Genomic DNA, 12,833 nt, shown 5'->3' on the forward strand with positions numbered 1-12,833 from the left:
AAATAGAACAGATCACTTTGGCATCCTCCGAGTGAAGACCACAGGTCGCAGTGCAGCGATGCGGAAATTGAGGGTGTTGTGATTGGCCATGATTGCAATGAGTGGGTGGGTGTATTCAGGTCACAGAAAAACCCCTGTCATGGCTCAAAACGGGGTGTCCCATTTCATTTTGGAAACGCTGTAACGCCGATATACGACTACGACATCTCATATACGACTACGACACCATGCCCGACCAAGCGAGACCAGCCGAACTTGCCGGGCCTTGAGGCGATCTCGCCGGGGCCATACAAATACCCGGCGAGCTGCCTCTGGACAGGCAAGTCCGGCCTCCTGACCGACGGTGGTTTCCAGAAACCCAGCCTCGAACCGGATCCCGCTCGGAAACCCATGTGCATTTTGCGCCTGGGGCTGCCAACCCCCAACTTTCCTGCGACCATCCGGCACCGCTCTTCCTGCGCATTGCTCCTCTGTTGCTCCACCTCCACATTCCGGATTTCTCCAATCATCATATCGCCGCCTCTCGCCATTATCATCGCCTGTTCAGGTCCAACATCTCAGCCACGACCAGATCCATCCTGAACCCACGATGTGCATCATCTTCTTCACTCTAAACCATCCCGTCTACAAACTGTGAGTCCATCCGCCGCGTCTGTCTGGTCGGCAGCGTGGGTGCTGCATCGATCGGCATGCTCTTCGCCCGCTCATCAGCCATGCAGCAGCGTAACAATAGCCATGATCGATTTCATCACACCCAGGGTCATCGCCGCGAATCGAGACGAATATATAACTCGCCCTGCTCGTCGAGCCGGGGTCTGGCCGCAGAATCCGCACGTTATCGGCGGCATCGACTTTGGATTCAACTTCCCCCTCAAGGCACCTCCCAGCCAAGGCTCCTCAGCAACGGCGACGGCAGCGGAAGCGACGGCAGAAACCAAAGAAGCAGCGTCGCCCGATGTCACTTCGCCTGGTGGCGACCCAAACGGAACCTGGCTCGGCGTTACCACCGACGGCCGATTCGCTTTCATCACCAACTATCGCGAGCCCCCGCATCTTGTTTCGACTATAGCCCAGTCGCGGGGGCATTTGGTAGGTCGGTTTCTGACGGCCGAACCAGAGCAGGCCGCGTCCCCAGAGGAGTATCTGACCCGGCTCTCTCCCGATGCCCATCGATACAACGGCTTCAACTTGGTCGTTGGAGACATCCACGGCTCCATGTTTCACATCAGCAACCGCAAAGCTGGCCAGTCTGGCCATGCGGTGTGGAATTCGCCGGCGCCCATTCCCCTGGCCAACTCGGCTGTCTATGGCATGAGCAACGGAATGCTCTTTCCCGACTCGGACGATGATGTATGGCCCAAAGTTCGAAAGGCCAAAGCCGAGGTCGAGGCCCTGCTGTACCCAACTGATCCTTTAGTCGGCTGCGAATCGCAGGAACAGCTGATTGAGAAGCTCCTCGACGTTCTGAGCGACACCGCCCAGGTCGAGTCTGCAGAGCTGCTTCCCAAGCGTATGTTCAACTACAATCTAGAGCGACTGCTCTCGGCCGTGTGTATCGACCGCCGGTGCATGCCCAACCAAAGCTACGGAACAAGAACCCAGACCATCGTGCTCATCGATCGAGATGGGAATGGCACCTTTGTCGAGCGAGATCGATACAAGGTCGTCGTTGACGAGGCCACGGGACAGGAGAGCATCATCGAGGGCAATTTCACCGAAATAATTCGGTTTACGGCGGCTTGATCGATCCTATGAACAGGTGTCGATGTCGGACCAATTCGATTGGTGAATCCAGCCGCCGAGAAGCAAGCAGCCACTAAATTCAATGGCGCTGTTCACAAAACAGCGTAGCACTTTGATGAGTGCCGGAAAGTACAGCTTGTTCAGAACAAGACGGGACAGCGGTGTTCCTGAGCGTTCGGCACATCAACGACTAATTGTTGTTGGCTTTGAGGCACTGTCTTGAATATATCTTGTGGATCTCTTTTGGCAACGATCGACTTGCATCGTGAGCACACTTGGCCATGATGGACGATGTATTGGGGTGTATTCCGGACCCAGAAAGTGAGAGCCTGACTCAATGGGGCATCTCGTTTCAGCAGAGACCCGCTGTAACGAGCTATTTGTTCAACCTCACAGTGTGTTTGAGCACGCTGGCAATCAACATTATCTGCTCCGTGCGCTTGAGCTCCTGGACGATGGGCAGCGTCCTGTTCTGAGTTGCCTTCGAGTTCCTGGTCAACCCCCCCCCGGACCATCACATGATTCATTCATGGGTGTGGCTTGTGGTTGGGCGGATGGCTTTGCCCTGCTCTCCTTCGTTCCCCCGGCTCGTTCCCTGCAGAGCTTTGCTTCGTCCTCGCTCTTCGATTGCTCGCCATGACTGCCAGTACCATGTCCTCCTCCCTCGACATCACTCGACTCTCACTCAAACACAACCAAGACATCTTCACCATCTTCTGCTGCAACGACAGCTTCCAACTCGCACTCGACTTGAACACAATCAAGACCCTCCTTCGAGTATGCAAACGAGCCCAGTCTCTCCTGAGCTTCAAGGTGCCTCACTTCCACAGGTGGTGTCAGAGTGCAGGATTGTGCCATCCAGACGGCCAGCTACGGATCGGCCTCACACCGAGCGACCAGATTGCCCTCTCGCTGCACTGCGAGGATCAAGCCACAGCCGACCGATCCTGGCTGGAAGATCGGGCAGAGCAGGGCAATGCTGCCGCCTCCTACTTCTTGGCACGGATTCTTCAAGTCGATCTCGACAAGCAGCAGTCTGCGGATGAATCTGACCGGGTGACTACCCATAATCAAATCGTCCGCCATCTTAAGAATGCAGCTGAAGTTGATCATTCCATGGCACAGCTCGAACTGGCCGAGTGTTATCGCAACGGTCATGGAGTCGACCAAGACCACACCAAAGCCACCGAGCTGTACCGCAGTCTTGCAGATCGCGGAATCTCTCAGGGCCAAATCGCTCTCGGCGGTTGCTATGAGGGCGGTGAAGGCGTCGATCAAGATTACAACATAGCCATCGAGTGGTACTCCAAGGCTGAAGATCAAGGCAGCGAAGATGGTCGACTCCACATCACGTTCCTGCGAGCCTGGTTCTCGTTCATTGGACACGGCACCGAACAGAGCGATGCTGATGCCCTCGCTCGCTGGCAGGAAGTCGCCACCCAGTCCACCGATCCAGTCATTAAACCCATCGCCACCCACATGGTCGGCTGGATGCACTACCTCGGCCGAGGAACTGAGCGAGACGAACAGAGGGGTATCAAGATCATCCGAGACAACCAATCGGACGAGTTCAAACTCGGAGAGTCGGAATGTCTCGCATCGGTTTGGAACAACATCAAGTCCGACTCACGCACAGCCTGCAAGTTCTTCAATCTCTGTCAGCTCGGATCGGACCGAAACTGGTTGTGCAGACATCTCATGGCTGTGTGTGTGTTCTTTGGATTCGGAACTACTGAGGACCGAACAAAGGCAGCAGGAATCTTTGAACCGCTCGCCGATGACGGACACAGCGACAGCCAGTTCTGGATCGGAAGCTGCTATCGATGCGGCGGGGGAGTATCGAGGGACTGGAAAAAGGCATTCGAGGGGTACAGCAAGTCGGCCGACCAAGGCAACTCGTACGGGCAGTGGATCGTTGGTTGTTGCTGCTACAATGGACATGGAGTCACCAGGGACTACGCCAAAGCACTTGAATGGTTCCGCAAATCGTCTGAGCAAGGCAATCGATACGGGCAATGGTGGCTCGGTAACTGCTACCAACTTGGTCGCGGTGTCCCTGAGGACATCGACACCGCCATCTCCTGGTTCCGCAGGTCCGCCGACCAGGGTCATGAATCGGCCTTCAAGGAACTCGAAAGGCGGCCATGATCCCCGAGTCGCTCCCGATTGTCACATTCCAAGAGCCAGGTGACAGCACTGACCATACAAGCAGAGCAGAGCAGCCAAGCAATCCCGCCTTCTGCATCCCTGAGTCTGAAATACCAAACAGCGAGCTTTCAAAGTAGTTCTTGTGCAGCGACAATGACCAAGTGATGCAGGATTTGACATTCAGCACATTCGATATACCGAGTAGCGCTGCCCCATAATCATCGCAGCTGTGTGCAGCCCCACAAGTCAATGAGAGCGGAGGGAGAACGAGAAGCAGACTTTCTGGCTTTCTGTCTCCTCCGCTTATTTTCTAGATCCTTAGTTCCCAGTTTACTCTCTGCCCTACCCTCGCACACCGCCCGCTTACCGTCCGCAATCATTCCCATCGTCCTTCACACGCTTTCGTCGTTTGTCACCATCTACAACCGACTATTCTACTGCTCAAAAGCAAGGGTGGTCCGAGGGCGCCGAGCTTTCCCATGACGATATGATTCACATGATGGCGTGGATATTGGGTCAGCGATGAGTCATCGAGCGCAAATTGAGAGAACAATGTTTGTACCAAGATAGAAGTGCGCTTGATCTAAAATGACCCGTCCGAGCTTGCCAGAGACAAGCTCTCATTGCCTGTGGAAGCGCCGGCGACTGTTGGAGTATATCGAGCAGCAATCCCGCTTGGTGGCAGCGGATCCTCGCCTGGGCCCCATCGACACGGACACAAACCATGAACTCTGTGGGCAAAGACAGGAGTCAGGCTCCGGCTCCGTGGCGAGGTAGGATCCATGGATTTCATCGATTTCAAGGCTCGCAGAAAAGGGAAAACATGTGGCTCTGGCTTGGCTTGGCTGTCGTGAGCAGAGCCCTGAAGGATATGGTGATATGACCCAGCATCGAATCAAGAATCATTTACGTTGATGGCACTGAGGATATTCCGGTAGTGTCGCGACTACAGCATCAGCATCAGCATCAGCATCAGCATCAGCATCAGCATCAGCATCAGCATCAGCATCAGCATCAGCATCAGCATCAGCATCAGCATCAGCATCAGCATCAGCATCAGCATCAGCATCAGCATCAGCATCAGCATCAGCACCGCAACCCAGACCCACAACAGTATGACTGCCAACACATTCCCGAGAAACTGGGAGGGCAGAACGATTGTCTATGCAGGGCAGGAGAGCCTGGTACAGGCCCAAGAAGCAGCGTTCAGCCCAGACCCAAGTCCGGATCCAGCCCAAAACTGGTAAGTCTTGGCCAGCGTGCATTGGCTCAGCCCAACGAGACCAGGGGGGCGGACTTCGAGTGAAAAATGGTTGCTGCGGCGAGGTATTTTAGGTTTGGCGGAATCTCAGTTGATGGTGAAGTCAGTCGAGAGTTGATCAAGCTAGGATGGTGAGGATTGCTGAATGCATCCGGCGATGCAGATTCGCAAGACGACTCGCAGACGACTGGGCATCTTCAACCACGCCAAGCGATCGCAGTCAACAACGACGGGTACGCATTCGATAAATGTGTTATATTGGCTGGGAACCCTCGCAGACATGCATCGATCCATAAACTAAACGGAAGCCGGCCTTTGCCGTGCTCATCTAACGACCGCAATGCACCTCCTCGTCCAATATCTGCCACCACCACGACGCCAAGGCTCGACCATGGATGTCGTGTTTGACGAGATAGAGTTCTTCAGGTCTGGCTCAGACCCAGCCCCGGCAGCGCCTGGCCGATGCGCCGACGATGTCAACTATGCCGATAATTCCGAAGATGCCGACAGACACAGACAAAGCCCTCTGGCTCGCTTGTCGCATTGCAGCAGCCCCAGGCGAGAATTATCGTCAGATCGCTCTGGTGAGCGCGGCCACATTAGCTTGGCTGTGCTCGACATGGCCGACGACAATGACTCACACCCGGAAGCCGACCCCGCCGACGCTTGCAACGGAACAGATATCGGCTCGAGAATTGCAGCCTCAACTCGTCGACAGAGCTTTAGCGACGCTCCCGAGTTTGAGTATCTGCCCCATCGGTTGCATTGACCTAAGCCAGATGGACAAAGTTGTGCTTGGACCGCTCTGCCCAAGGTTGCATCCGCAACTGGTGAGCCGTAACTGCACATCACAAACGAATAAAGCTCCAGAGCATATGCTACCTCGTCTCGCTGACATGCTCTCCTCCACCGCAGCTCACCCAGCTATTGGCTCCTCAGCCACCGTGATGCATCTTGGGAGTTTCCCCCCGGCAACCAGGTTTGGCGTCACCCCACCCAAACAAGCTGCCGACCACATGGCTCCGACCGTGTGCAACCCTGCACCCGATATAGAAGCTGTCAGTACACGTGGGTGCACATGGCTTGGCCCGCCGCAAAAACAACGCCGCGCAAAAAAGCCGCGGCCCTTCCTGCTTGCGCTCTTGGCCCTCAGCCATCCCTGTTGCCTCCGCTCTCTGGTGATAGCCGAGCCGCCGAGCCGCCGAACGACCAACCCAACAACCCTGCTGGCCGACTCAATTGCCGCCGCCTGTCGCCCGTCCCCAACACCGCATATAAGTTGCGATCTCCCAGAGCTCGCAAGCACCGCAAAAACCCCATCGCAAGTCCTCTGCCGCCGCCAACGGGCTGCCATCCCCCCCTCCCGTTCCAAACACGACTCCTGGCCCTCTTGCCCACTAGCCTTTCTCCCTCACCCAGCAATCAGTCCGTCTACCGCCAATCTCCCCGCAGCCATGATTTTCTGGGGTACCTATCGCTTCGCCTGCTCAAAATGCCAGGTCGGCCATCGAAATGCTTCGTGCGACCACCTCTCCCGGCCGCTCATTGAGCTCAAGGGCAAAGGCCGTCCTGTATCCCAGTGCTCGTTCTGTCGGGATAAGCGTAGAGCCGGTCAAGGACACGCCCACCACAAGTGCATCTGCGGTAGCCTCTCGAGCTCCATCTCAAAGAAGCGAATGGAGGCTTATTTCGAGACGGGAATCGTGATGGTGTTTGAGGGCGAAAACGCCGAGTCCGCCCACCAGAAGCTCCAGAAGGAGCGGGAAATCACCGTCACGATTCAAAAGAAAAAGACCCAGTCCCCCGATGATCTACACATGAATTTTGTGTTCCAGACGGCCAAGTTCTTTGAAGAGGTTGTCGAGGTCGACATGATGAAAATCCTGGGTGAGTGCATGCGCAGATGTGTGAGTGTGTGCGCAAGCTGCTGTATTCGAGACCCCCGTCGTTGTTGCGCCGTAGGATCGAGCGATCGCTCGCAACCGGCTCGCGGATGGGCTGCGGCCCGAACAGCTTCCGGAATGTACCGGACCTCTGTTCCTCACTGCGCTGCGTTGCTTCGCTACATTGCTTCGGTGGGCCTGGCAACATCCGTCTCCACGCTTCGCCATCGCTGTTTTGCTTGGTCGTGTTGAAGCAGGCATTGCATTGCACACACGTTTGGCCATCCCGCTGCGCTGTTTTCGACAGTCGTCCAGCCGCCTCATGCTGATCGCCTCTGTTTGCTCCAGCCAATCCGTGCCAATGTCATATGGGTGGGCCATGTATTTGCTCCGAGCTGCCGGCCCAGCCCCGGAACAAGTCGAGGAAGGAGACGCCCACCCAGCTCGCCAACATTGCTCCCTCGCTAGCCTCGTCCTCGCCTTCGTCCTCAGCCGTCCGACCGGCGACGGAAGCTATCCATTCTGTCGCCCCAACCGGCTTCTACTCCAATCCCCAAGCCTTTGATGCCGCGCCCAGCAAGAGCCCTGGCTTTGACTTTAATCTTCAGCAGGATCTTTCCTCCCGTGTGTTTTCTGACGCCATGTCTCACCCGTCTATGCTTCCGGCGCAAGAAATGCCCTCGACCTTCCACGGGCAATATCCCATGGTTACCAGTCACGACCGTACGGCGCTTGAGGCGTTGTTCCAGCTCCGCGACGGCGCCAGCATATACAGCCCGGCCGGCCTTGGCTCGACGCTGGGATTCCAGGCGCCGCTCCCATCACCGGCCCCGGTCATCGATGCCTCGGGCATAGTCAATCCCAGTCTCCTGGCGCCTTTCCCAATGATGAAACCGAGCACCTTGGATATGCTACCGTACATCACTGCAGCCCCTGTGGACCCGGTCCGCGAAATGGCCTACAACGCACGCATGGCCAACGGTCAGCCGCAAGCTGGCTTTGGCAATCCATTGCCGCCGGTGCAAGGGGACCACCTCCCCAAGCGGTCGTGCTGCTCTTCCAAATCGAAAAAGTCGCCGGCTCCATCAAAGCCCCAGAGCGCCAAGGCCACATCCGGATGCTGTGGATCCAAGCCAAAGCCAGACGAGCGAGTGCGCAGCGGCATTGCTTCACCACAAACAGACTCTTGCTGCGAGTCAGGCCGCTCGGAGAAAGCCTCTCTCGGCCAAGCCCACTCACGGGGCGGCTGCGCGGGATGCGAATCGAATGGGGGCTGTCAATGCGCCAGCTCTGCTGGAGGCTGCCGCTGTTCGTCCGTCGAAAGCACCGAGTACTCGAGTTCGATTGAAGACAATGGCCACGAATGGTACGACAACCGCAAATGGGTTGAAATCCCACATGCCGATCCGTCGAGCTCAGCAGCTCCAAGCCCGGCGCACACCAAGTCGACAGGATGCTGCGGTGGCAGCGGCAGTGGTGACGGTGGTGGCAGTTGCGGCGGTCGAAGCCGCGAGCAGACCGATCGACTGGCTTATGCCATGGCACACCCGGCGCTGCAGGGCTCGGTGGTGGGGCAGCACCAGCATCAGCTCCAGCTCCAGCTCCCTGTCGTTGACTCGTATGCTTCCCAAGCACCTACCGAGCCAGGAGCTGGCGAGTACGTCTCCACCCCACCCGCGAGCGGCCCGGCGTCGTTCTGCGCATCCAAGCTGCCGTCGGCGCAGCGGCTCGAAGCTCTTGTGGCCCTGAATACGATCGTCCAAGAGGAAATTGCGCGAGCGACCTGTGCCTGCGGATGCGACCGTCAGGGCGGGGTATGCAGAAACTGCACCAAGTAACCTGGCTCGACACTCGACGACATGCTGTGGGACACCGAGCTGCCCGCAAGATCGTGGCGCGAATAGTTTTGGTGACTGGGGTTCGAGAGCGAGGCGAGCTATCGGTCTTTATATGGGCAAACGGGACACCCTCACGATCCCATTTGTCAGCCTAGTATGTGATGGCTTGCGTCTGGCTAAGTCATAAGAAATAAAAACAGATCCCCTCCGAGTGAAGACCACCGGTCGCTCTCCGGTTTCCACAGCCGACTCCGCACTGGTGAATGGTGCTCTTGGACACTGAATATGGAGGCAACTTTTCTCGGGCTATGGGTAAGGGCGTAGCATCGTAACGCAGAATGGTCATGGCCAGCGCGTGACATAATATCAAGTCGATGGTCAAAATCCGTGGTGTCTCGTTTTTATTGGAATGATTGTAATGACCATCATCACCCGAGGGCCTTGACCTTGGTGCCGCCGGCAAAGCAAGCGATGCGGGCGGTGTAGGCGATGTGATCCACGGGCGGCCCATTCCGGTTGATGCATGCAGCTCACTGGCGTCACGATGACTCTGGCCGAGCCGAGCCCCACCCGAGGAACCATCTGCGCTCAGGAACAGGAGCCGACATGAGCCCGCCGCGCGGACTCAGCCTATCGACAGCCTTGGCCGGCAAGCATCGGCACCGCCTGCTGCGGGCATTGATTCTCCCGTCTGTTCCTTGTCGATGGCTTCTGCACCCACACCCACCCAGCGTGTTGCATATGCGGCTTGTTTGTCTGTCCTGACGCATCGGCTTGGCGCAGACCCGGCATCCCGACTCCCAGAGCCGGCGGGGCGCTCGTTTCTTGGGCCGCGGCTGACTCAGGTTGGATCACCGCCGCACATTGCGGATTCATTCTCCTCCGATGTCCTCCGATGCCCTCCGGAGGACATGCTCGATGCTTCCACGGCCAAAGTATAAATAGCGGCTCCCGCACGGCACGCACCCTCTCCACACATCGAACCCCACTTGCCTTTGCGTCATCCAATCCAACCCAGCTCTCCCGCTCTGATTCCTACTTCGCCCGTGAAGCAATGACCTCCTCCCGCTCCTACCACGACGTCATGGTCGCCCTCGACGACTCCTGCTTCGGCACCCTGGCCCTGGAATATGCCTTTGAGCATGTTTTGCACAACAGCGACAACCTCTTTGTCGTCTCGGTTGTGAGGCCCAGTAACGCCATCTCGGCCAAGCTGAGCCCTCTCAACATCGGTAGGTCTCTTGGTCCTGCAACTCAAGCCCCGCCCGCTCGTACACTCCCTTGTGCTCACCTCCTTGCTCTGCGATTCTGGCGACGGACAGCCACTGCCGACATTGACATGCAGTTTGTCGTAAGTATTCTCCCGACCACTGCCGGGGCTGAACTGCATACTATCTACATTCATGCTGTTGCCCTGTAGAGGCTTCCCGTTCGCTCGCTCACCCATTCACCCACGGCGCTGCACGGCCCCCATAGATTGCAAAGAAGGCCCAAGCTCTTGTCGACGAGTTCTCCGCCAAGTACTCCAAGCGTGTTAACGTCCTTGTCAAGACCTTTATCGGCGACCCTCGCCATGTCGTCGTTACCTATGCCAACGATGTCAAGGTCAAGCTTATTGTGATGGGTAGCCGTGGTCTTTCCGGCATGACTCAGTAAGCACTCGCCATGCATTGCTTCACCATGCATCATCGCTTCACCATGCATCCACACATCCGCACACGTTGCCCCGACTAATATCTCGCCCTTTTGTCCTTAGCATGCTCGGAAGTGTTTCGTCCCATGTCGTTCAACATGCATCTGTTCCCGTACTGGTGGTTCGTCCCCCAGGAGAGTGTCTCCAGCCCAATGTCGAAACTAAACCAGTGCTGGAACAGCCGCTGGAGCAGCCCTCGGCGAGTCTGGTCGAAGCCAACTGATACCCACCCGCTGAAACCACTTCCTTCGAATGTCCAAGACCACTGCTCGGACTGGAGCGCTCTTGGCCCATCCAACAAGCTGTATTCTGCATCTCCGTCTCCGTCTTTTGTTCCGTTGTGGGTCCTTGCGTTTGGCACCACCATCCTATCGAATAATCCGCAGCATTCTCATTGGCAACGCTCCACACATGCAATGTCCTGAGCTTCTTCCTTGTATTTCAATGCTTCTCAATACCATTCATATCATAAATCCGATACCATGGCCCTCTGGCAGAGCGTGTGCACGGGGTTGACCAACACACATCGAGTGGATGCACCACGCTCACACATTGAGTGGACGCACTATACCACATCGCCACAGGAGATCGACCAAGTGTATTCAAGACCAAACCAACGAAAATAAAGAGATTGCCAACCAGGACAGGAAACAATCGCATGGCTTGTTCACTGGGTCTACGAAAGTTCAGCAGGCGCTGTCCGGCTTCGTTTTTGAATAAGCTGTACATCTGCCCGCCGTTTCACGACTTGATGTATCGAGTCGGTCGAACCACAGACAAGCCTTTGGGGTCCCCCCCCGTTGAGGTGCACTACATATCAAAAGAGACTGCACCGCTGGACTTCTTGGTCACTTCGAGGCGATATATCTTGGTTGGGTCGAGTGCGCCGGCGTTCTTGGGGACGAAATGGATCCGCTTCTCGGCCACGTCGCTGCGGATGGCAATCTCGTCACCCGGAGGAGCCGTCCACTTCAAGGACACTCCATGCGGGTAGATGACCTTTGTGTCGATCGAGAGCGATGCAATCGCATCCGCAGTCGACTCGACGGTGCCACCAAACGACAGCTCGACCACATAGTGGCCCGAGGCTTGGTCAATCTTCTGGCTCTCGATGGCAGCGTAGGCGGCGGGTTGCTTGGCATTGTTGGGCCACAGGAAGGGCGGAGCGCCGTGGCTCTTGAGGTATGCGACCACACGGGCAATCAAGAGTGGCGTCTGCGTCGACACCTGCTTCACCACCGCTGTCGGGATGGAGCCACCAATGTCGATGTCGACAATGTAGGTGATGTCGAGACCGCCCGGTACGGCCGACGACGGCCGGAGGATCCAGCCGGAGATGGCCAGGTTGGCCCGCACCTTGTCCTTTGCAGGCGGGTACTGCTGGTTGAGTTCGGGAACGCTGAATTGATACAGATAGTGGTGATCGCCTTCTTGAGCAGCATCACTCATGCCGACAATGTCACGTCCACTGCCGACAGTAACGATGCCAGATGAATGCTTGAGATTGGCAGTACAGAAAACAGCCTGCGTCCAAGACAGCGTCGCTCAGCAAGGATAAGGACTGGAGTAAAACTCACCTCACGATCGGCCAAAACCCGTATTGCAGGGTTTGGAACACATAGGCGGTGGAGTTGAAAATCTTCAAGGCCTGGCCACCCTCGGTGCGAGAGTCCCCTGGAAGCGTGAATCCGGCCGGTCCGGAGCAAGCGCCATGGCAGGAGCGGCCATCGTCCGAATCACAGCCGCGGAAACGTAGTTGACAGGGCACGAAGTAGTTCATGCCATGAGAATCAAAGCAGCAATCGGGATATGAACGGCAGACGTGGTATCAGTACCGCGTGGCCCGTGGGATGTGAAGTCGCAGCTCAATCGAGCAGAAGCCCCGAAACTCACAGTGCTTGCGGAGTTCGCCAAAGCTCGCGACTGAGAAAACGTCCTCGAGACTGCACTCGGCCGGGCCGTAGGTGGCATCGCCACGGATGATGGGCACGCTTGCCGACGAGCTGCCCGAATATGTCTTGAGGGTGACGCCTTCGGACTTCTGGACCGTGGTCCAATCTTGCGAGTGGAAAAGGGCCTTGAGCTTTTGGAGCGCATCGGCTCGGGCCTCTGGGTACGGGATGGATGCCATGGCGGGAGGAGGCAGGCGGTCGAGAGGAGAGGAGAGGAGAGGAGAGGAGAGGAGAGGAGAGCGCGGTGCTGGCAAGACAGGGATGTGGCCAGGGTCCGGTCGGTATTTCACGAGCCCGCATGCTGGCGCGCCAAGG

At 57.0% G+C, this 12,833-nt stretch overlaps 5 protein-coding genes across 5 annotated transcripts; 4 read left to right on the top strand and 1 right to left on the bottom strand.

Moving 5' to 3' along the window:
- Positions 1–387: 387 nt before the first annotated feature.
- BJ171DRAFT_600030 (NRDE protein-domain-containing protein) lies at positions 388–2,180 on the top strand. The gene is made up of 2 exons (XM_053114976.1): positions 388–633; positions 759–2,180. Exons 1-2 carry the CDS (start codon positions 590–592, stop codon positions 1,741–1,743), a joined length of 1,029 nt encoding a protein of 342 aa, XP_052965552.1. The 5' UTR covers positions 388–589; the 3' UTR covers positions 1,744–2,180.
- Positions 2,181–2,358: 178 nt separating this feature from the next.
- Positions 2,359–4,016, top strand: BJ171DRAFT_144464 (uncharacterized protein). The gene has a single exon (XM_053105730.1). The coding sequence runs from the start codon at positions 2,380–2,382 to the stop codon at positions 3,889–3,891; it is 1,512 nt and encodes a 503-aa protein (XP_052965553.1). The 5' UTR covers positions 2,359–2,379; the 3' UTR covers positions 3,892–4,016.
- Positions 4,017–6,210: 2,194 nt separating this feature from the next.
- BJ171DRAFT_509722 (uncharacterized protein) lies at positions 6,211–9,084 on the top strand. The gene is made up of 2 exons (XM_053111423.1): positions 6,211–7,039; positions 7,384–9,084. The coding sequence occupies exons 1-2, from the start codon at positions 6,607–6,609 to the stop codon at positions 8,871–8,873; spliced, it is 1,923 nt and encodes a 640-aa protein (XP_052965554.1). The 5' UTR covers positions 6,211–6,606; the 3' UTR covers positions 8,874–9,084.
- A 322-nt stretch (positions 9,085–9,406) lies between these two features.
- Positions 9,407–11,025, top strand: BJ171DRAFT_509724 (uncharacterized protein). The gene is made up of 4 exons (XM_053111424.1): positions 9,407–10,105; positions 10,196–10,224; positions 10,350–10,525; positions 10,630–11,025. The coding sequence occupies exons 1-4, from the start codon at positions 9,769–9,771 to the stop codon at positions 10,787–10,789; spliced, it is 702 nt and encodes a 233-aa protein (XP_052965555.1). The 5' UTR covers positions 9,407–9,768; the 3' UTR covers positions 10,790–11,025.
- A 115-nt stretch (positions 11,026–11,140) lies between these two features.
- On the bottom strand, positions 11,141–12,758 carry BJ171DRAFT_460303 (uncharacterized protein). The gene is made up of 3 exons (XM_053108438.1): positions 12,460–12,758; positions 12,144–12,240; positions 11,141–12,034 (listed from the first exon to the last, which is right to left on the bottom strand). Exons 1-3 carry the CDS (start codon positions 12,695–12,697, stop codon positions 11,377–11,379), a joined length of 993 nt encoding a protein of 330 aa, XP_052965556.1. The 5' UTR covers positions 12,698–12,758; the 3' UTR covers positions 11,141–11,376.
- Positions 12,759–12,833: the final 75 nt, after the last annotated feature.

This window comes from Polychytrium aggregatum, assembly GCF_025602895.1.
Source record: "Polychytrium aggregatum strain JEL109 chromosome Unknown BJ171scaffold_24, whole genome shotgun sequence".
NCBI lineage: Eukaryota > Fungi > Chytridiomycota > Chytridiomycetes > Polychytriales > Polychytrium > Polychytrium aggregatum.

Excerpts from the sequence above, each read along its gene's own strand:
- BJ171DRAFT_600030 (XM_053114976.1), top strand. The coding sequence starts at position 590 with ATGTGCATCATCTTCTTCACTCTAAACCATCCCGTCTACAAACT. Across the intron at positions 634-758 it reads AACCATCCCGTCTACAAACT|GGTCATCGCCGCGAATCGAG; the intron begins GTGAGTCCATCC and ends CATCACACCCAG.
- BJ171DRAFT_144464 (XM_053105730.1), top strand. The coding sequence starts at position 2,380 with ATGACTGCCAGTACCATGTCCTCCTCCCTCGACATCACTCGACTCTCA.
- BJ171DRAFT_509722 (XM_053111423.1), top strand. The coding sequence starts at position 6,607 with ATGATTTTCTGGGGTACCTATCGCTTCGCCTGCTCAAAATGCCAGGTC. Across the intron at positions 7,040-7,383 it reads CGACATGATGAAAATCCTGG|CCAATCCGTGCCAATGTCAT; the intron begins GTGAGTGCATGC and ends TGTTTGCTCCAG.
- BJ171DRAFT_509724 (XM_053111424.1), top strand. The coding sequence starts at position 9,769 with ATGCCCTCCGGAGGACATGCTCGATGCTTCCACGGCCAAAGTATAAAT. Across the intron at positions 10,225-10,349 it reads ACATTGACATGCAGTTTGTC|ATTGCAAAGAAGGCCCAAGC; the intron begins GTAAGTATTCTC and ends CGGCCCCCATAG. Across the intron at positions 10,526-10,629 it reads GGTCTTTCCGGCATGACTCA|CATGCTCGGAAGTGTTTCGT; the intron begins GTAAGCACTCGC and ends TTTTGTCCTTAG.
- BJ171DRAFT_460303 (XM_053108438.1), bottom strand. The coding sequence starts at position 12,697 with ATGGCATCCATCCCGTACCCAGAGGCCCGAGCCGATGCGCTCCAAAAG. Across the intron at positions 12,241-12,459 it reads TGGCGAACTCCGCAAGCACT|GGGACTCTCGCACCGAGGGT; the intron begins GTGAGTTTCGGG and ends TCACGCTTCCAG. Across the intron at positions 12,035-12,143 it reads GGGTTTTGGCCGATCGTGAG|TGGACGTGACATTGTCGGCA; the intron begins GTGAGTTTTACT and ends TACTGTCGGCAG.